Raw genomic sequence first — 22,500 nt, 5'->3', positions numbered from 1 at the left:
ATACTGAAAAACAAACGCAAGTAACTGTAGCATAATAAATCAACAAGAATGGTAGAGTTACCCTTTAAAAATCAACAGGAGGCACATACATAGAAAATGGAGGAGGAGGAAGGCGTCTGCTGTGGAAGGTGAGAAGGCAGACAGTGCTCGCCTTGCCTTCTCACTGCATGGTTGCCGCCGCCCCGTGCAGCGCTGGTCCTCTCAAGTAGCAGCTGTAGTAGTAGTAGTAGTAGCAGGAAGAGGAGGAGGAGGAGGAGGAGGAGGAGGAGGAGGACTGGGTGTTGGAGGAGGATTACAGAGTGTTGAGAGAGAGAGAGAGAGAGAGAGAGAGAGAGAGAGAGAGAGAGAGAGAGAGAGAGAGAGAGAGAGCTGGAGATGAGAAACAAGAGATAGAAAGAAATAAAAATAATAAAGGAAACGAAAGATAAGGAAAAGAAAGAATAAATAAAAGAAAAATAGAGAAAATATTTAGAAATACAAGAGAGAGAGAGAGAGAGAGAGAGAGAGAGAGAGAGAGAGAGAGAGAGAGAGAGAGAGAGAGAGAGAGTGAGAGGAACACAGGAAGATGAAAAAAACCAAACATTGAAAGGAAGAAAAAAAGAAAATAAAAAGAAAGAAGAAGGAGGAAGAGAAGCAAGGTAAGGATAGGAGTTAAACAGGAATCCAGGAATATAGAAAGGAAAAAAAACAGGAAGGAAGGAAGGAAGGAATAAAAAGGGGGGACAAAAAAGAGGGCACCACTTACTGTCAACCACTAACACTTACAGAACTTACGGAAACCAGTTGGTAAGAGTGATTCATCATAGCAATCAAGAGGTTAAGAAGCACGATGACATTAATCACGGAGTAGGTGCCAAACATCAGCATGCCCCAGAAGCGAGTGAAAGGCTTGATTCCCGTGAGCTCGAAGTTGGTGAGGTCGATCAGCCCGAATGCCGCCCAGAAGAGGGTCTGTGTTGTCTCGAACAGGCTGTTGTGAGAGATGAGAAAACAGGTGAGATTGGTGAGGGGTATTTGTGGAAGAGATAAAGGTAATGACTGGTGAGGGAAATTTGTGGAAGAGTAAAACAGGTGAGATTTTGGAAGGAAATTTGTGGAAGAGAAAAAAGTAAGAGGTGAGAAGAAATGAGAGGAGAGAAAGTGGTGATTTGAGAGTGAAATAGTGAGTGACCGGTGAGGGAAATTTGTGGAAGAGTAAAACAGGTGAGATTTTGGAAGGAAATTTGTGGAAGAGAAAAATAAAAGTAAGAGGTAAGAAGAAAAGAAAAGAAAGAAGAAAGTGGTGATTTGAAAGTGAAATAGTGAGTGACTGGTGAGGGAAATTTGTGGAAGAGAAAAGGTAAGAGGTGAGGATTGTGAAGTGGTGACTTTGAGAGTGAAATAGTGATGGTGAGGTGAAATTTGTACAAGAAAGAGATGATTCGAGAGTGAAATAGTGATGGTGATGTGAGATTATTGAAAGAAAGTGATGATTTCAGGGTAAAATAGTGACTGGTGAGGTGAGATGTGTGAAGGAAAATGAAGTATTGGTAATGATGAAAAAAAGAGAAAAAATAGGCGTTGTTTTGAGAATGTGAAGAACGGGAGAGAAGAGAAAACAGGTGAGATATGGAAAGCGATGAAAGAGAAGAGGAAAGAAGTGAGAAGAAAGAAGAAAAAAAGAAAAAAAGAAAGTGGTGATTTGAGAGTGAAATAGAGAGTGACTTGGTGAGATAAGATTTGTGAAAAGGAAAAGATGAGAGGTGAAAATTGTGAAGGAAGGAAAGTGACGAGTGAGGTGAAATCTGTGAGAGAGAAAAGGTTAAAATTGTGAAGGAAAGTGATTTGAGGGTGAAAGAGACTGGTGAGATGAGATTCGTGAAAGAGAAAAAAAAAAAAAAAGTAGCAAGTAATAATTGTGAAGGAAGGGACGTGATATGATTTTGAGAGTGAAACAATGACTGGTGAGATGAGATGTGTGAAGGAAAGTGAAGTGAAGGATAGTGAGATGAAAATGACGTGAGGTTTGAGAGACAGTAGCAAAGAAAAATGTGAAGTGAGAATAGTGAAGGATGTGACTTTGAGGGTGATAGAGTGACTGGTGAGGTGAAATTAGATAGTGAAATAGTGACTGAAATGAAAATGAAGTGGGCGGGAAAGCAAATGTGAAGTGACAATTGTGAAGTGAAGTGATGTGATTTGAGGATGAAATAGTGATGATGATGGTGAAGTGACAATTGTGAAGTGAAGTGATGTGATTTGAGGATGAAATAGTGATGATGATGGTGAAGTGACAATTGTGAAGTGAAGTGATGTGATTTGAGGATGAAATAATGATGATGATGGTGAAGTGACAATTGTGAAGTGAAGTGAAGTGAGTGATGTGATTTGAGGGTGAGATGGTGATAGTGAGAAGAAATTATTGAAGGAAAGTGGTGATTTGAGAGTGAAATAGTGATGGTGAGACGAGATTATTGAAGAAAGTAGTGATCTGAGCAAAATAGTGACTGATGATGTGATTGAAAGAAAGTGATGATTTGAGAGTGAAAAAGTGATGAGTCGAAATTTGTGAAAGGAAAGTGATAATTTAAGGGTGAGATAGTGATGATGGTGTGAGATGATTGAAGTAAGGTGATGATTTGAGGATAAGATAGTGACTAGTGAGGTGAGATGGGTGAAGGAAAGTGAAATATTGATAATGACAGAAAAAAAAAGCGAAAATATGTGTTGTTTTGAGCATGTGAAGGACGCGAGAGAAGAGGAAACAGGTGAGATTTATGAAGGAAATTTGTGAAAGAGAAAATGTAACAGTTGAGAATGGTGAAGGAAGGGTAATAGTAGTAGTAGTAGTAGTAGTAGTAGAGAGAGAGAGAGAGAGAGAGAGAGAGAGAGAGAGAGAGAGAGAGAGAGAGAGAGAGAGAGAGAGAGAGAGAGAGAGAGAGAGAGAGAGGAACTAAATGGAAAAGGATAATAATGAATGAACGGCAAATGCACTAAAATATGACGGAAAAATGAAAAAAATTCACGAACAAACTAGGGAAAGAAAAAAAAAAAGAGGTTGATGAGAATACACACACACACACACACACACACACACACACACACACACACACACACACACACACATGATACTTTAAAACCTAACAAATTATATCATTACTACTACTACCACCACCACTATCACCACTACTACTACTACTACTACTACTACTACTACTACTACTACTACTACTACACCACTACTTTTACTCCTCCTCCTTCTCCTTTTCCCACACAACAACAACAACAACAACAACAACAACAACAACAACAACAACAACAACTACTACTACTACTACTACTACTACTACTATCACCACCACTACAACCACCACCACCATTACTACTACTACTACTACCACCACTACTCTAACCACACCTAAACAAACATAACACACTTCAAAAAAACCCCAAATGAACACATTATAACACCACTACCACCACCACCACCACCACCACCACTACTCTAACAACAAAAAACAGACATGACTCACTTCGAAAACCTCCTCCAAACAATACAGGAATCCACGTCTGGGCTCATGTTCATCACTTCATCCGGGTCGATCATAACTCCCTTCTCGTCACCGCACTTCGTCATGTTCATCAGCAGCTTCTCCTTCTCCTCAATGCACGTCTGCTTCTCCAGGTCAGCGTAGAACCACAGCAGCTGATTCATGCCTGTGGGTTATGGTGAAGAAAGGGGCGGGAGTGTTACGAGTAGTATATTGGATTCTGAAACACTTCCACGCCTCACAGCACCTTCACTATTTTTAAAGGGCCCTAATTGGAGTGACAAGGGTTTTAAGGGTGTTTCTGTGATTCTAGTGACGTGTTAACAAGTTTTCTGCATTACCAACAGGACAAATACTCTTTTTAAAGGCTCTAGTTGAAGTGATACGGGTTTTTTAGGGTGTTTCTGTGATTCTAGTGACGTGTTAACAAGTTTTCTGCATTATCAACAGGACAAGTACTCTTTTTAAAGGCTCTATTTCAAGGGTTCTTAGTCTGGGGTTCGCGAACCCCTAGGGGTTCACAAGAAGATTTTCATGGTTACTGAGATGGCTGATTCAATGATACATCCTTTGCAGAACACCTTTGCCTATTGAGTTTGTGTCAGTCACTAAATTAACATTGTGTTCGATGTCAAATTATTCGGGGTTCGGGTAGATGGTCTTATAACTCAGAGGGTTCTTAACGAGAAAAGGTTGAGAACCCTTGATCTTTAGTCTAAAGGCATAAACATTTGCTCCTACACTGCCCAGCCCACACCAATGAAAGATCCAAACACCCCAATTGGCAGCGTCCTTACCCACAAAATGAAGAACACCTCATTGGAAAATTACTTTTTTAAAAATCTATTATAGAAGAAAATAAAGAAATATATAATTTTTTGGAAAATAAGAGAACATAAAGTAAAAAGCTTAAATAATACTTAATTACAACAACAGACCCAGACAAAACCCAAACCAAAACACATCAGGAAGTGCCGATATCCAGGCTACACTTCCGCCTATCAACTGAACTGAACTGAACACCAAGGCAAGACAGGCTATGGCAAGACACAGCTTAGGAACACGCTGTCTCGGACTATTTCTGTTTCGGCCGCTAATTTTCTTTTTTTTCTCACAAAGAAAACGGAACAAATATTGCTGTACTCATTCCTTGTGAAGAATTAACCTGTGCAGAAGCGAGGCGAAATGTGTGTTAAGGTTCCGTGCTGTATTTAAGTCTCTAGAAATGAAAGATCTTGGTACACCAGACAATTATGTTTTGCTCTATATTATGATGTTGGTCGTATAAACTCAAGTAACTATAAAGAAATACCGTGGTAGAATAAGAACAGAAATATACTGGAAGGAGTAAAAACATCAATAGATACATCGTAATACAGTGTTTAGAGACGACTAATGTGACAGTTTGGGTCCTCTTCTATTGACATTAATCAAAGTATTACGATTTATTCACAATAGTAACATATTACACTCAGACGGAACACGGGCCTGATGTGTTTGAGATGTGGCATTTTGTTATAGTACATTTCGCACTATATAGCGACTGTTTAGGACCGAAAAACTATAGCTTCAGGTAGATATACAATAATGCTATCTATCGATTTTCAGTCTTAAAGTAGGGGAAAATTACAAACATTGATGCATTTCTTTTATAGTCCTCCTTGCTTCTCGAAAAGGTGCACGAACTTAGAAAAGGTTGAAGAACACTAAACTATACCCTGAAAAATATACAGTAAAAGAGATAAGACTAAAATGACCAACATCTCTATTATTACGGAGGCTAAGAATAATACCAAGACTGATTAAGAAATTCAGAGATAACGAAACGAACGACGATCACGAGAGCTTCCACGATAACAGTGTGTATGATAAGATGTGATTCCAGATTCCTCGATAGCGCTCCGAGTTTCCAAGATAACAATGGCATTTCAGTTTCCTCGATAGCGATGCGAGTTTCCAAAAACGATGCCATTCCATGATAAAGATGACATTCCAGTTTCCACGATAATAATGCAAGTTTCCACGATCAAGATGCAATTCCAGTTTCCACGGTAACAATGCGGGTTTCCACGATGTCGATGCGGTTCCAGTTCTCATGATGCGATTTCACGACACAATATTGAAGTCCACTTGCCTACACAGGTATTGGGACGAACCCTTTCACCCCGTAAGGGTCCACCCAGACCCTTGGGTGCGAGTAGAGTGACGCTGCCACCTTCCTGCGCCGCAATTGAAGTTCACTTGCCTACACCGGTAATGGGATGAACCCTTTCACCCCGTAAGGATCCACCCCACACCCTTAGGTGCGAGGAGAGTGGCGCTGCCACCTCACTGCGACGCAATTGAAGTTCACTTGCCTACACAGGTACTGAGACGAACCCTTTCACCCCGTAAGGGTTCACCCCAGACCCGTGAGTGCGAGGAGAGTGACGCTGCCACCTTACTGCGCCTCACACGGGTAGCCATGAGCAATGACCCGCCACACACCACTCCCCAAACACTGTCAGTGAGTCCTTTTCACCCCGTAAAGGACCACTGGTATTGTCAGTGCCTGGTGCATGGCGCACAGCGTGCCCTCGTTCATGGCGAGTTGTTCAGCACGGTGTCATTATAAGCAGAGGTCCCGTACACACCACTCACCACCAGACTCTATGCAAGGAGCCCTTATCACCCCTTTAAAGGCCCCTCACGGCATCATCTGGTGGACGGTAGACACGGCAGACTGCTTAAGGCGACCCCTTGCCTAGTGTGAGGCGCTGCAAGTTGACGACAACCAGTGAGCTTGAAGCCGCAAAGGAAAATGAGTCCACGTTAACAATGGGATTCCACGACAGGTTGCGATTCCAGTGTCCACGGTAAAGATGTGTTTGTCGAGGATAACGATCCGTTTATCGAGGCTAACGATGCGGCGATGGCGATGGCGAAACGATTCAAAGTATTATTACCTACACAGGTACTGGGACGAAACTTTTCACCCGAAAGGGTCAACCCCAGTCCCGTGGTTATGAGAGCAGTGACGATGCAACCTTGCAATGCCTCACACGGGTCGCCATGAGCAATGACCCGCCACACACCACTCCCCAAACACTGTCATGAAGTGAGTCCTTTTTACCTAACCTAACCTAACCTAACCTAACCTAACCTAACCTAACCTAACCTAACCTAACGTAAAGGACCACTGGTACTGTCAGTGCCTGGCTCATGGCGCACAGCGTGCCCTCGTTCATGGCGAGTTGTTCAGCCCGGTGTCATTATAAGCAGGGGACCCGTACACACCACTCACCACCAGACTATGCAAGGAGCCCTTATCACCCCTTTAGGGCCCCTCACGGCACCATCTGGTGAGTGGTAGACATTGATCTCTTGCTTATGGCGACCCTTGCCTAGTGTGAGGCGCTGCAAGTGGACGACTAGTAGTGAAGCTTGAGGCCACCAAGGAAAAGCAGGACCTGCAGCCAGTTCCTGCCTTGGGCCCCAGGCCGGACCCAACAGCCACCTCCTTCCCCCGTGCGGCGCCCAAGGCCGTCACGGCCCTCAACAACTTTAGGCCGAAAGTTCTCAATCGTCGTTTAAATTCTGATTCGAATATAAAATCGTCGATGGTAAATGAAAAATAGCTTTGGTGTGAAAGTGTGCAAGAGTTAGCTGATTAACGAAATAAGGTGAGGCAGCTTTGCTCCGGAGTATTTAGTGTACTTTGCATGTTGCTGCCGTGAATGTGTACGTGTTTGTAGATAACTGGATAGAAACAGTAGACCAATGGTAGTTGTGTAACTATTGGGGAACTTTTGAAAATTAGTTAAGCTTCTGGATAGAGTGGATGAGTGCACACAGGTTTGCTTGTCTTATACATAAACTGCCACCTGTAGACATATTTTTTTCTATTCTATGCTATTAGAAAAACAAACTTAGTTTCCTTTATTTCCCTGCTCACAATGACGTATAAATATCAATGTTTCAAATATAAGGAAACACTAGGAGTGGACCCAAACTCCCGTTGAAGTTGCCAGATTCAACAAATATCGTAATATTTCACAGAAAAGATGCTAAAGTGTTATATAAAGTGTATTTTTCTTTTCTTTTCCTTGGTATTGTTTAAGTTAGAGATAGAGAAACAGAGGGAAGGACTGAGGAAGACAGATAAGAAAGAGATAATGATGGAGTGGTGGTGGTGGTGGTGGTGGTGGTGGTGGTGTTAGAGTAGTATATAAAGGTGTATTTTGATGATTAAGGAAGTGATAGACAGAGAAAAAAAGAGGGAAGGTTTGAGAGAGAGAGAGAGAGAGAGAGAGAGAGAGAGAGAGAGAGAGAGAGAGAGAGAGAGAGAGAGAGAGAGAGAGAGAGAAATAGTGGTGGTGGTGGTGGTGGTGATGGTGGTGTTTTAGTTGTATATAAAAGTGCATTTTCATTATGTTTCTTGTTATAGTGAAATTTAGAGATAGAGAAAGAGAGGAAATGATAGAAGAAGATAGATAAGAAAGAGATAATGATGGTGATGGTGGTGGTGATGGTGGTGATGGTGGTGGTGGTGGTAGAGTGATTTATAAACGTCTATTTTTCATTATTTTTCTTGGCATTGTGAAAGTTAGAGATAGAGAAAGAGAGGGAATGACTGAGGAAGATAGATAAGAGAGAGATAATGATGGTGATGGTGGTTTGAGTGTTAGATAAACGCGTATTTTTATGATTTTCTTGATTTTTGAAAGTCAGAGAAGCGATAGAGAGAGAGAGAAAAAAAAAGGGGAAATTTGAGAGGAGAGTGATAAGAAAAAGATAATGATGGTGGTGGTGGTGGTGGTGGTGGTGGTGGTGGTGGTGGTGGTGGTTTGTGTGTTAAATAAAAGCGTATTTTTTCATAATTTTTCCTTGGCATTTCTAAAGTAAGAGAAGAGATAGAGAGAAGGAAAAATAATAGAGGAAAGGTTACAGGATAAGAGAGAGAGAGAGAGAGAGAGAGATGATAAAAAAAAAGAGATAATGATGGTGGTGGTGGTGGTAGTGGTGGTGGTGGTGGTGGTGGTGGTGGTGGTGGTGGTGGTTTGTGTGTTTTCATTATTTTCCTGGCATTTTCAAAGTTAGAAAAGCGACAGAGAGATAGAGAGAATAAAGACGGAAGGTTTGAGAAGAGAGGAACAGAAAAAGAGAGCATTGTACCTGAATTGTATACCACCATAACACACCCAAACACAAACAAAACACACGGTAAACACAAGAAAACTATATAAAACACACTCAAGCACTCTCCAACACACCCAAACACCACTCTAACACACCCAAACACTAACACTACACACGCTAAACCCAAGAAAACTATGGAAAAAACACTCTAACACACCCAAACACCACCATAACACATCCAAACACAAACAAAACACACGGTAAACACAAGAAAACTATAGAAAACACACTCAAACACACCCAAACATACCGAAACACACAGTAAACCCAACAAAACTATATGAAACACACTGAAATACGCTCAAACACACCCAAACACACCCAAACACCACTATAACACACCCAAACACAATCAAAACACACGCTGAACTCAAGAAAACTATATAAAACACACTCAAACACTCTCTAACACACTCACATTACAAGGGCACTGGCCAAGGGCAAACAAAGTGTTGGAGAAAAAAAAAATCCCGCTGGTTGCCAGGCCCTGTTAAGAGGAAAGTAAAAAGAGAAAAAACCAAAAAATCTAAAAGGAGGGTCCAGTTAACGTAAGAGACACACATAGGCAGGTGGAAATACAGACACAGGTAGAGAGTTCCAGAGTTTACCAGTGTAGGGAATGAAGGAGTGAAGAAAACTATATAAAACACACTCAAACACTCTCAAACACACCCAAACACAAACAGAACACACGTTAAACTCAAGAAAACTATATAAAACACACTCAAACACTCTCAAACACACCCAAACACCACTACGACACACTCAAGCACTACCATAACACAGAGAAATACAGAGAAAAACAGACGGAAGATTTGAGAAGAGATGGACAGAAAAAGAGGGCATTGTACCAGCATTGTACCCTACCCAGTTCCACCCCGCAGCCTTCCCAGTACTTACCGCAAGAGAAAGCGAAGAGAGTCAGCAGATATAGGAAGATAAACTTGAGAATATCGACCACCATCCTCGAGAGGGACACCTGCAAGGGCCCGAGGTAAGGGTTCACGCTGAAGATGTACACCAGCTTCAGGGAACTGTAAGGAGAGACCAGGCTGACGAAGGGCTGACGAAGGACTGACGAAGGGTGATTTTGGGTTATTTTGAGGTGATTTTGGGTGATTTTGGGTTATTTTGGGGCGATTGGGGCTGATTTAGGCTGATTTGGGGTTCAGGAGGAGATGAAGAGGGGCTAATTTTTGACTGAGGTAAGGCTGATTTGGGGTTCAAAAGGGCATGATTTGGGACTGAGGAGGGGATGAGGCGAGGCTGAGGAAGTGCTGATCTATGTGTGATTTGATGCTGATTTGGAGATGATTTCAGGCTGAGAAGGGGCTAACAAAGAGCTGGAGTGGGGCTGACTATGATGTTTGTTTTTATGTAAGAGGGGAAAGTTGGCTCAAAAATACCCCTAAAAATACCTCCTTTAACACATACAGCCCTCATTGTATAAGAAAAGAGCAACATAAGAAGAAATAAAAAAATAAAAAAAATGCCCACTTAGGTGTTTTGGGGACATACAAATTTGAGACTTATAGTATTGTGTGCACTCTACCTGTTTACATATGACCTGTGTTTCAGAAGTGCCTTGCTCTCTCACCACGACAGTTTTCCAGGGCCACAGAGACGACTAGCCAGGTTTATAAGGCAGTTTCTCCTAATAATAATCTAGATGTCTTGCCAGTCCCTCACCGCAGCCATAATAACACCCTTAACCTCTTCAGTACTATGACGTGTTTCTATATTCATTCACCTTACTATTTGGTAACTTTATACAGATTCAGAAACTCATGTGTGGGATTAAAATAGTGAAGACTGTGGTCATTAATCGTCTCACCTCCATAAATCCTTCGTAATGTCAATAAAATGGTCTACTCGTACACAAATCTCAAGGTAAAAATGTATCCCAGTACTGAAGGGGTTGAAAATATGAACATCTTGGACTGAAGCCTTTGGAGGGTAGTGATGGTGAGAGGAAAAATAGCCGAAATTAACTAACCTGATCTAATCGTCTATATTTACCCTTCATTTCTACTTATGACTAAATTAACTAACAACACTTGAACAATTCTTATTCTACTTAATCTTGCCTTCCTATCCTTTTATCTCTCCTATCCTACATCCTTATCCTTCGCCTCCTCCCACCTGAAGATGTTAGCGGCGGCAAAGAGTCCTTCGGCAATCAGCATAGGGTCCCACGTGTCCCATTTCTGACGCGGGAGGTCCTGCGTGCCGAGGTTCTGCCGGATTTCCCTCTGTACCTGAAGAAGAGAAGGGTTTGAAGGGCGTGAGAAGGTAACGGGTGGGTGGAAGTTGGTGGGAATGCTTGTGTTGTGTGCTGGTGGTGCTAGTGGTGATAGTGGTGGGGGTTTAGTAGTAGTAGGAGTGGTAGTGGTAGTAGTGGTGGTGGTGGTGGTGGTGGTGGTGGTAGTGGTGGTGGTGGTGGTGGTAGTAGTAGTAGTAGTAGTAGTAGTAGTAGTAGTAGTAGTAGTAGTAGTAGTAGTAGTAATAGTAGCAATAGTAGTAGTAGTGATAGTAGTAGTAGTAGTAGTAGTAGTAGTAGTAGTAGTAGTAGTAGTAGTAGTAGTAGTAGTAGTAGCAGTAGCAGTAGTAGTAATATTAGTAGTGTTTTTCGTTCCTTAAATACTAAATGCAATCTTGTCTTATTCATCTTTTTTCTTCTTCGTCTTCTTCTTCGTTCTCTCAACTTGATGGTGGTGTTACTGTTACTACTACTACTACCACTACTACTACCAACACCAACACCACCACCACTACCACTACAACTAGCAACACATCATTCACATCAACACTACGAGTACCACCACCATGACAACACTGGTTGCTACAAGGACAGCCACTGCTACTACAACCACTACATCTACAGAGTATTAATGGTCCCCTTCTTCAGGAGTTACCTTGATGGGGGGAAGCATCTTAAGGCAACGTAAGGAGAAATAAGTAAGTCAGGTGTCCTCAGGTAAGCCTCTTAATAACAACAGTACAGGTAAATTCGCTCTTTATCTCTTTACGTACATCAAGTTTCTTTATTTGAGTGTATGTATTTTTTTTTTGGGTTGTTCTTTAAGCCCTTCAGTACCATGACGCGTTTCCATATTCATTAATTAGTATTTGGTGAGTTTATACAGGTTTATAAATTTATGTGGGGGATTAAAATAGTGAGGACTGTGGCCATTAATCTTCTGACCTCCATAAACGCTTCTTAATGCCAATAAAAGGGTCTAATCGTACACAAATCTCATGGTTAAAATGTGTTCCAGTACTGAAAGGGGTAAAGTGTTCCTATTTTATGTGTATTTCTTTTTCTCCTTTTCTTTTTCCTCCTCTTTGTTCTTCTTCTCCTCCTCCTCCTTCTCCTGTTCCTCTTTCATCTCATCTCTCTGCCAAAACACACAGCTTATACCTTTCCACACACACACACACACACACACACACACACACACACACACACACACACACACACACACACACACACACACACACACACACACACACACACACACACTACATTATGATACCTTCTAAACACTTAAAAACACACAGAACACGCAAACACACTTAAAACATCCTCAAATATACCAAAACACTGTCTTGTACCCCACAGACATCCCGAAACAACATAAAAACACTTTAAAACCCTCCTAACTCTAAATATCTAAAACAACATCTCTTATCTTCTAAACATTCCTAAAATACACTCCAAACAATCGCAAATCACACGGCAAAACACCCAAACACTAAATATATACAGCGCATTCCAAAATACACTCCAAACAATCGCAAATCACACGGAAAAACACCCAAACACTAAATATATACAGCACATTCCAAAACAGACTCAAAATTTACTCAAAGCACACGTAAAAAAGGGATAACACAGAAAAACACTAGAAATACCACGAAACACAAATAAGGAACATTCAAAACACACGGAAAGCATCTCAAAACACACTTAAACGACCCCTAAACGCACCCTAAATGCTCTTCTATCCTGTGAACACTCCTCAAAAGCGAACACGCACACATACAACACACTCAAAAAACACTATAACACTCAAAACACTCGCAACACCACAAAGAATCCACAAAACACACCAAACAGTACTCCCAAACACACACACACACACACACACACACACACACACACACACACACACGCATATATATACAAAATCATCCAAAAACACCATAACACTCACAACACCACAAAGAACACACCAAAACACCTATAAACACACCCAAAATCACACCCCACATCTTACCACCACCACCACCACCACCACCACCACTACTACCACTACTACTGCGGCCATATTCATAAACACTTTGTTCACTCACCACGACAATTTTTCAAGCCCCCATAGACAACTAGTCGGGTTTTCAGGACAGTTTCTCCTTTTAACAAACCAGAAATCTCGCTAATCCATCACTAGAGCAATTAAAAACACCCTTAACCTCTTCCGCATTTTCATATTCGCTCTGCTTACTTACTATTTGGTGATTTTATACAGCTTCAGAAACTTTTGTGGGGGATTAGAATAGTGAAGACTGTAACCATTAATATTCTGACCTCCACAGACCCTTCCTAATGTCAATAAAATGGTCTAATCGCACAGATAACTCAAGGTAAAGATGTATCCCAGTACTGAGGGAGTTAAAAACGTATCTTCAACTAGAGTCTTTGGAAAGTCATCGTGAGAGAGCAAAGTGTTTCTGTGTACCGCTCTACAACCACCACCACCACCACCACCACCACGACAGCGCCACAACTCACCTGGTAGTAAGCCACGATGCGCAGGGCTATCGTGGCCACGTACAGAGCGTTGGTAATGAAGTCAATAACATTCCACATGTCTGCCACGTACTCTCGCAAGCCCACGTCCCATAGCTGCTTGATTTCCGACCATATCAAGCCTGGGAAGAGAAATGAGGGAGAGAGTGAGTGATGGGCAGGGAGGAGTGAAGAGGTAAACTATGAGAATACCCTTGAAAACTCGCGCTAATTATGAAAACATCCTTGAAAATTCCAATAACTGCTTGATTTCAGACCTTATCAAGCCTGGAAAGTGAAATGAGGAAGGGAGTGAGTGATGGGAAGGGAGGAGTGAAGGGAATATTAAGAAGACATCCTTAAAAACTCCCAGTAACTATGAAAAACACTCTTGAAATCTCCAGTAATTGTTTGATATCGGGCCATTTTAAGCCTGGAGAATGAAAAGAGGAAGGGAATAAGTGATGGGCAGTGAGGAGTGAAGGGAAAAATGATTAGAAACACCTCGTAAACTCCAGTAATTTCCCACGTTCCATAACTGCTTGATTTCAGACCATATCAAGCCTGGAAACTGAAATGAAGAAGGGAAAAAGTGATGGACAGTGAGGAACGAAGGGGAAACTAAGAAAATACCCTTGAAAAAGAAGGAGGAGAGAGGAGGAGGAGGAGGAAGACTGTTCAAAGTGATCTCTTCCTCCACAATCACTCCACACACCATCTGTTCCACCCTCTCTCTCTCTCTCTCTCTCTCTCTCTTTCTCTCTCAGTCAGTCCACTTCCTCCACCTATAACTCCACTTACTTCCACTTCCTCTGCTCTTCCTCTTGGTGTTTCATTTTTAATTCCACTCGTAAATCCATTCCACTCCCTCACATTCCACTAAACTCCACCTACAGAACCACTATTACAAGGAAAAACTCCACCTGAAGCAAATTATTTTCAAAGTCCTCCTCTCATAAACATTTATTCCACTTAAAAACTCATAAAAACACTGATAATTTCCACTTCACTCCACAGAAACTCCACTTCAAATAAAACTCCACTTAACACTATTTTTTTTAATTTCACCTTCTTCTCCACAATCTCTCCACTCAAAACTCATGAAAACACCAATAACTTCCACTTCACTCCACAGAAGCTCAACAAAACCACCCTCTCATTCACTTCAACATCCACAAAAAAAAAAAAAAAAAAACACCAATAACTTCCACATAACACCACAAAATTACCACAGAACCACATAATTCATCCGATCCACCTTCTCATCCACTTGAAAACTCACAAAAAACACCAATAACTTCCACACAACACCACAAAAACTCCACATGCACAAAAATCGCTACCCACACCACACATTTTTCCAACTCCACCTACTCTTCCACAGTCACTCCACTTGAAAACCCACAAAAAACACCAATAACTTCCACACAACATCTTAAACCACCAACAGACCACACCAACCACTCACTCCACCTAAGCACTCACCAAACACCCACGCCAATATGAGCCACTCCACTAAGCTGGGTGGAGCGCCTCTTCTGGTGGTCACATCCGTCGCCACCCACTTCTTCAAGGTGGGTGTGGCGCCAAACCAATCCACAATGACCGTTTCTATCCGCTGAGAGGCCAAGATTAGCAAGCCTGGTGGAGAAGTGGATGAGAAATGCTTAGTAAGTGGATGAGAAGTGGATGAGAAGTGGATGGTAAGTAGATTGTAAGTAGACTGTAAGTAGATCGTAAGTAGACTGTAAGTAGACTGTAAGTAGATGGGAAGTGGATAGTGAGTGGATTGAGGGCAAAGTTGGCAGAAAGTGGATGAAAATGAGTGAAAAATGAGGGAAAAAATGAGTCTAGTGGATTAATGGATGTGTGGATGAGGATACATTGATGTGTGTGTGTGTGTGTGTGTGTGTGTGTGTGTGTGTGTGTGTGTGTGTGTGTGTGTGTGTGTGTGTGTGTGTGTGTGTGTGTGTGTGTGTGTGTGTGTGTGTGTGTGTGTGTGAAAAATATCAAATGAATTTTCCTATTTTTATCCAACCCAGAGAGAGAGAGAGAGAGAGAGAGAGAGAGAGAGAGAGAGAGAGAGAGAGAGAAGTACTCATCTCCTTCCATCCTTTTCTCATCTCTCTCTCTCTCTCTCTCTCTCTCTCTCTCTCTCTCTCATCCTTTCATTCATACATCAACGTTTTCATAGAGAAGGAAGTATTTTTTTCCTTTTTCCTCCTTCATTTACCCCTTTAAGTACCACGGAGGAGGAGGAGGAGGAGGAGGAGGAGGAGGAGGAGGAGGAAGAGGAGGAGGAAGCACACTCACCTTCCTTTCGTCCTCTTGTCTTCCTCTTCCCTCATGAATAAGGTCAAATGATTTTTTTCCTCTGCTATTCTGCCTCTTATGAAAAATTATCCTTCTCTTCCTCCTCTTCTTCTTCTTCCTCCTCCTCCTCCTCCTCCTCCTCCTCCTCCTCCTCCTCCTCCTCCTCGTACGCCATTTTTCTCCCTCGTTCATGCTCTTCCTTCCTCCTCTTGCCTCCTCTCCAGTTTTACGAAGTGGAGGAGGTAAGTACTCTCTCTCTCTCTCTCTCTCTCTCTCTCTCTCTCTCTCTCTCTCTCTCTCTCTCTCTCTCTCTCTCTACGTGTCTATTATTCGTGGATTTGTTGTTACTTTTTGTTTTTTTCCATTTATTTTTTTCCCTCTGTGTTTTTTTATTTATTTTCCTGTTTACCTGTCTTTTTCTACCTGTCTAGTTTCTCATTAGTCTGTCTGTCTAAGTTAACTAATTGTCTACTTATCTACCTGCTTGCTAATCTACACACACCTACTTATCTATTTCCCTTTTTTTTACTTTTTATTTTCTTTTTTCTTTCTACTTTCTATCTACTTTTCTTTCTATCTATCTCCTTATCAGCCTATCTAGCTTAATCAACTAATTGTCTACTCCTCTCTCTGCTTACTAAATCACATACCTACTTATTTATTTACTTTTCTCTCTATCTCCTTTTTTTTTCTCATGCCTATTCATCATTTGTTCACCTGTGTGTTTACCTTAATTAATTGGCAGGTGGGAGAATAATTTATCCATTGTCTTCACTTGTATGCACGCTATTTATGTATATTCGTCTGTAAATTGGTATGTTATGTATGTTTGTATGTATGTATGTATGTGTGTGTCATTTATGTATACAGGTAGTGTGTGTTGAGTCTATTTGTTTGTTCTTCTGTCTATCTGTCTACCTGTCTGTCTGTCTGTCTAGCTATCTACCTGTTAATCTATCTATTTGTCTATCTGTCTATTTATCCATCTTTCTGTCTATCTATTTACATGTTTATCTGTCTACCTACCTGTTAATCTATCTATCTGTCTATCTGTATGTCTGTCTGTCTGTCCATCAATCAATCTATCTCTAAAACAACTTCTTAATCCACCAAGTCCATCCATGCATCCACAAACACCATAACTCTGTACCCTCTCCACCACCTCCACCACCACCACCACCACCACCACCACCACCACCACCACAGCTCTCCTTCACTAGCCAAACCTACAATCTGTCCTTTCTTACTATTTCACATCACTTCTCTTCCCCCACATCTTTTCCTCAGCTAGCCTCCTAAACATAACAAAGATCTCCCCCTTCGGCGCCTCCTTCATCTACTCACACAGGAAGGTGAGGTAGGAGGCAGAGTGGCAGATGAACTTAATGAATGGCTTCCTCATGGTCTGGCCTAGGGATGTGTGGGGCGCCAGGATGTAGATGATGGAGAAGAAGGGGAACAGTAAGCCAATTTTGACGATCTCCAACGCCTGTAATGCCATGTTCTTCCTCCGAAACCCTGGCAGACCCTCGTACCAGATGGAGGCGAGCAGTTGCTGTACGTTGGGGTGCGCCACGAACTAGAAAGAGAGAAGGTTAGTTTAGTTTAGGTTAGGTTAGGTTAGGTTAAGGCCTGTATTCTGAAACCCTTTGCTCTCTCACCATCATTGCTTCCCAAAGGCTATAGTTGAAGACTCGTGTTTTTAAGAGTATTTTATAGTTTTCGTGACGCATTGGTGAGATTTCTAGTGTATTAAAAGGAGAAACTGTCTTGAAAACATAGCTACTTGTCTCTCTGCCCTTGGAAAATCGTCGTAGTGAGAAGGGAAGACGTTTCTGACTAAGGACGCCAGTTAGGTTAAGAGATAAGGATAGGTTAAGAGGAAACGAGATGCTGTACGCTGAGGTGTGCCGAGAAATAAAGGAAAGAAAGTAAGGTTGATTTAAGTTAGGTAAGGTTAGGTAAGGTTAGGTAAGGTTAGGTTAGGTAAGGTTAGGTTAGATAAAGGTTAGATTTGGTTAGGTTAGGTTAGGTTAGGTAAGGTAAGGGTAGGAGGCAAGGAGCTGTTGCACGTTGGGGTTGGGACACGAACTAAGAGGAAAAGAGAGGGAAAGGTAAGGTTAGCAAAAATAAATAAGAAAAAAGAGAAAAGAAACAGTAGATAAGGATACAAACTAGACTAATAAAACAACGAAGGAAAAAATAGAAAATAGTGGAAATAAAAGAGAAAAAAGAAGAGAGAGAGAGAGAGAGAGAGAGAGAGAGAGAGAGAGAGAGAGAGAGAGAGAGAGAGAGAGAGAGAGAGAGAGAGAGAGAGAGAGAGAGTTAAGTGACCAGGAAATCAAGTGGAGAACTTTATGGCTCAGTATTAATGGGACTTTTTTTTCTCTCTCTCTCTCTCTCTCTCTCTCTCTCTCTCTCTGGCTCCCTTTTGCATTCATTTCCTTTTCTTCTTTTTTTACTCCAATTTTCATATATTTTTGAGTCTGACACTTACTCCACTAGAGTGAGAAAAAAATATATAAAAAAACACGAAGGAAGAGGAGAAAGAAGAAGGAAGGAAGGAAGGAAGGAAGGAAAAAGATAAGAAGGAAGGAAGGAAGAGAAAAGAGAGAAGGAAGGAAGGAAGAGAAGGATGAAGAACAAAACTATTACTATTATACTACTACTACTACTACTACTACTACTGCTGCTGCTACAAAGAAAGACATTTGTAGAAAAGCATCAACAACTTCTACAGGTACGTAACTAATCACAGGTTAATTACAGGTTAGGTTAGGTCAGGTCAGGTCAGGTCAGATTACACAGAAGATTGAAGAAGGTTAGGTCAGGTTACATTGGAGGTTACAGGTTACAGAGAAGATAGGTTGGGTTAGGTTAGCTTTCATGCGTGTTTTAGGGTGTTTTTGGGGTGTTTTTGTGTTTTTGAGTGTTTTTGTGTGTTTTGGGGTATTTTGGTGTTTTGTGTGTTTTTGAGTGGTTTGTGTGTTTTGTGTGTTTTGTGTGTTTTGTGTGTTTGTGTGTTTTGTGTGTTTTGTGTGTTTTGTGTGTGTGTTTGTGTGTTTGTGTTTTTGTGTTGTGTGTTTTGTGTGTTTTGTGTGTCTTTGTGTGTGTTTTGTGTGTTTTAGTGTTTTGGGTGTTTTGTGTGTTTGTGTGTGTTTTGTGTGTGTTGGTGTGTGTGTTTTTTTGTGTGGTTTTTGTGTGGTGTTGAGGTGTTATTGTGTGTTTTTGTGTGTTTTTGTGTGTTTTGGATGTTTTTGGAAGTTAGGTTAGGTTAGGTTACATTGAAGATTACAGGTTACAGAGAAGATAGACAAGGCTGAATTAAGTTAAGTTAGGTTACACAAAAGATAAGAGAAGGTTAGGTTAGGTTAGGTCAGGTTAGGTTACATAGAAAATAGAAGAAGGAAGGTTAGGTTAGGTCAGGTTAGGTTACATAGAAAATAGAGAAGGTTAGGTTAGGTCAGGTTAGGTTACATAGAAAATAGAGAAGGTTAGGTTAGGTTAGGTTACAGAGAAGATAGAGAAGAATGAAACACATCACGAAATAAAAACAAGACAAAATAAATAAAGAAACTAACAAAATTTACACAAACTCAATTCAAACACAAGTAAACAAGAGGTAAACAAACAAACAAGCGCACTCTCCACTCAAACACACTAATATAAAACAAAACAAGTAAACAAATGAAAGAAAAGGCAACAGTCACACGAGACCAATACAAACACAAGTAAACAAGTAAACAACAGGAAAACAACAAATAAACAACAGGAGGGAGGTTTCAAGACATCTATCCTATCTTTTTAACACTATCGGGCCTGCAAGGGACTAGCAACTCAGTGGGCCTTTTTTTGTCCGTTTTTGACCATTTTTCCTTCTTACGTTAAAAAAACAAGTAAACACACAACGTAAACACAAACATAAACAAAAAAAAAAAAAGAAAACAACAAGAGATCAATTTAAAACAGGTGCACAAGTAAACAACAGGTAAACAACAGGTAAACAACAGGTAAACAACAGGTAAACAAGAAGTAAACAAGAGGTAAACTAGAGGTAAATAACTGGTAAGCAAGAGATAAACAGGTAAACAAGTAAAGTAAAGGTAAAAAAAAGGTGAACAAGAGACAAACAGATCACGCGGGGACGCCACAGAACGCCTGACTTCCGATCTCTCTAAGATTTCTGATTGGGGCAGTAAAAATCTAGTAGTTTTCAATGCCTCAAAAACTCAATTCCTCCATCTATCAACTCGACACAACCTTCCAGACAACTATCCCCTCTTCTTCAATGACACTCAACTGTCTCCTCTTCCACAATGAATATCCTCGGTCTGTCCTTTACTCATAATCTTAACTGGAAACTTCACATCTCATCTCTTGCTAAAACAGCTTCTATGAAGTTAAACGTTCTGCGGCGTCTCCTCCATTTTTTCTCGCCCTCCAACTGCTAACTCTGTACAAGGGTCTTATCTTGCCCTGTATGGAGTACTCTTCGCATGGTTGAGCGGGTTCCACTCACACAGTTTTGTTAGACAGGGTAAAATCAAAAGCTTTTCGTTTCATCAACTCCCCTCCTCTGACTGTCTTCAGCCTCTTTCTCACCGCCGAAATGTTGCATCTCTTTCTATCTTTTATCACTATTTTTATGCTAATTTCTACTGATCTTGCTAACTGCATGCCTCCCCTCCTCCTGCGGCCTCGCTGCACAAGGCTTTCTTCTTCCTCTCATCCCTATTCTGTCCAACTCTCTAATACAAGAGTTAACCAGTATTCTCAATCATTCATCCCTTTCACTGGTAAACTCTGGAACTCCCTGCCTGCTTCTGTATTTCCATCTTCCTACCACTTGACTTCTTTTAAGAGAGAGGTGTCGAGACATTTGTCCCTGGCTTTTGACTAATTCTTTCTAATCTTTTATGAAGACTATAGATCAAGTGGGCATTTTTTTTTAATATAGTTTTTTTTTGCTTTTGGCAGTCCTCCCTCTCACATAAAAAAAGTAAAAGGTAAATAACAGGCAAACAATTAAACAACAGGTAAACAAATAAACAACAGATAAACACACAACGTACACACAAACACAAACACAAACAAAGCAAAAAAAAAAAAAAACGAAAGAAAACAAGAAATCAATTTAAACACAAGTAAACAACACACACACACACACACACACACACACACACACACACACACACACACACACACACACACACACACACACACACACACACACACACACACACACACACACACACACACACACACACACGTACCTTCTTCTGTTTCAATTTGATGGCCATTTTGAGTCTGTTGAGGTGCATCCTTTCGCCGTGTTCGTGAGGAGGTCCTGAAGGGTCGTGGTTGAGAAGGACCTCTAGCTCATATGAGGACCTGGTGTGGTCTAACAGGGCCGTGGCGAAGTCCTGACACTGCTTCCGTAACTCCTGCAGGCGGCCACGGAGGAGGGAAGTATGAAGGAATCTCACGAACTCTTTGGTGACTTTGTACACGTTCAGAAACTCGTGTGGGGGATTGAAATAGTGAACCCAGGAACTAATTGGTTTAGAAACTTATGTGGGGGATTGAAATAGTGAACACTCTGGCCATCAATTTTTGACCTCCATGAAGTAATCTCAGGAACTACAAGGGTAAATAATCAATCTCTTCTGTACTAGGACGCGCTTTCATATTCATTCTGGCTACTATTGGGAGATTTGATACAGATTTAGAAACATATGTGAGGGATTGAAATAGTGAAGACTGTGGCCATTTATCTTTTGACCTTCATAGACCCTTCGTAATGTCAATAAAACCGTCTAATCGTACACAAAACTCAAGGTAGAAATGCGCTGGTTAAAATATCGATACAGATTTAGAAACGTATGTGAGAGATTGAAATAGTGAAGACTGTGGCCATTAATCTTTTGACCTTCATAGACCCTTCGTAATGTCAATAAAACCGTCTAATCGTACACAAAACTCAAGGTAGAAACGCGCTGGTTAAAATATCGTGATTTTATACAGATTTAGAAACGTATGTGGGGATTGAAATAGTGAAGACTGTGGCCATTAATCTTTTGACCTTCATAGACCCTTCGTAATGTTAATAAAACCGTCTAATCGTACACAAAACTCAAGGTAGAAACGCGCTGGTTACAATATCGTGATTTTATACAGATTTAGAAACGTATGTGAGGGATTGAAATAGTGAAGACTGGCCATTTATCTTTTGACCTTCATAGACTCTTCGTAATCTCAAAAAAACAACAACAACGTCTAATCATACATAAAACTCAGGTAAAAATGCGTCCCAGTACTGAAGGGGTTAATCTCTTCAGTACCAGAACGCGTTTCCATATTCATTCTGGTTACTATTGGGCGATTTTGTACAGATTCAGAAACATATGTAGGGGTTTGAATAGTAAAGACTGACTGAAGGAATGAAGAAAATGGTGTAGGTGATGGTGAAAAGACAATAAAAATGGGAGTAATAAAGAAAATAATGGTGATGGAGAAGAAGAAGAAGAAGAAGGAGAAGAAGGAGGTAGAAAAATAGTGAATGATACTAACAGAAAGAAGAAACTGATGATAATAGCGAAAAAAAAACTAAACAAAATGAAGGAAAATGATGAAAGAAAAAGATAAAAGTAAATAGTGATAAAAACAATGAAAGAAGTGATGGAAGAGGCG

General features: G+C 40.9%; 1 protein-coding gene across 18 annotated transcripts in view; it reads right to left on the bottom strand.

The window, feature by feature from the left end:
* Positions 1-22,500, bottom strand: part of LOC123512666 (transient receptor potential-gamma protein-like) — a 352,382-nt gene that overhangs the window by 51,520 nt on the left and 278,362 nt on the right. For 8 of the 18 annotated variants that reach the window (XM_045269141.1, XM_045269142.1, XM_045269150.1 and 5 more), the window contains 9 exons: positions 21,084-21,254; positions 17,155-17,389; positions 14,983-15,138; positions 13,501-13,640; positions 11,624-11,641; positions 10,851-10,966; positions 9,609-9,742; positions 3,513-3,696; positions 766-970 (listed from right to left, as the gene is read on the bottom strand). In XM_045269141.1, coding sequence (XP_045125076.1) covers positions 766-970; positions 3,513-3,696; positions 9,609-9,742; positions 10,851-10,966; positions 11,624-11,641; positions 13,501-13,640; positions 14,983-15,138; positions 17,155-17,389; positions 21,084-21,254 — 1,359 coding nt within the window. The remainder of the gene's footprint in view (positions 1-765; positions 971-3,512; positions 3,697-9,608; positions 9,743-10,850; positions 10,967-11,623; positions 11,642-13,500; positions 13,641-14,982; positions 15,139-17,154; positions 17,390-21,083; positions 21,255-22,500) is intronic. The other 10 variants (XM_045269143.1, XM_045269151.1, XM_045269148.1 and 7 more) reach the window with 3 other exon arrangements.

Source organism: Portunus trituberculatus, chromosome 34 (genome assembly GCF_017591435.1).
Source record: "Portunus trituberculatus isolate SZX2019 chromosome 34, ASM1759143v1, whole genome shotgun sequence".
Lineage (NCBI taxonomy): Eukaryota > Metazoa > Arthropoda > Malacostraca > Decapoda > Portunidae > Portunus > Portunus trituberculatus.
This window is presented reverse-complemented; position numbering and strand designations above follow the sequence as displayed.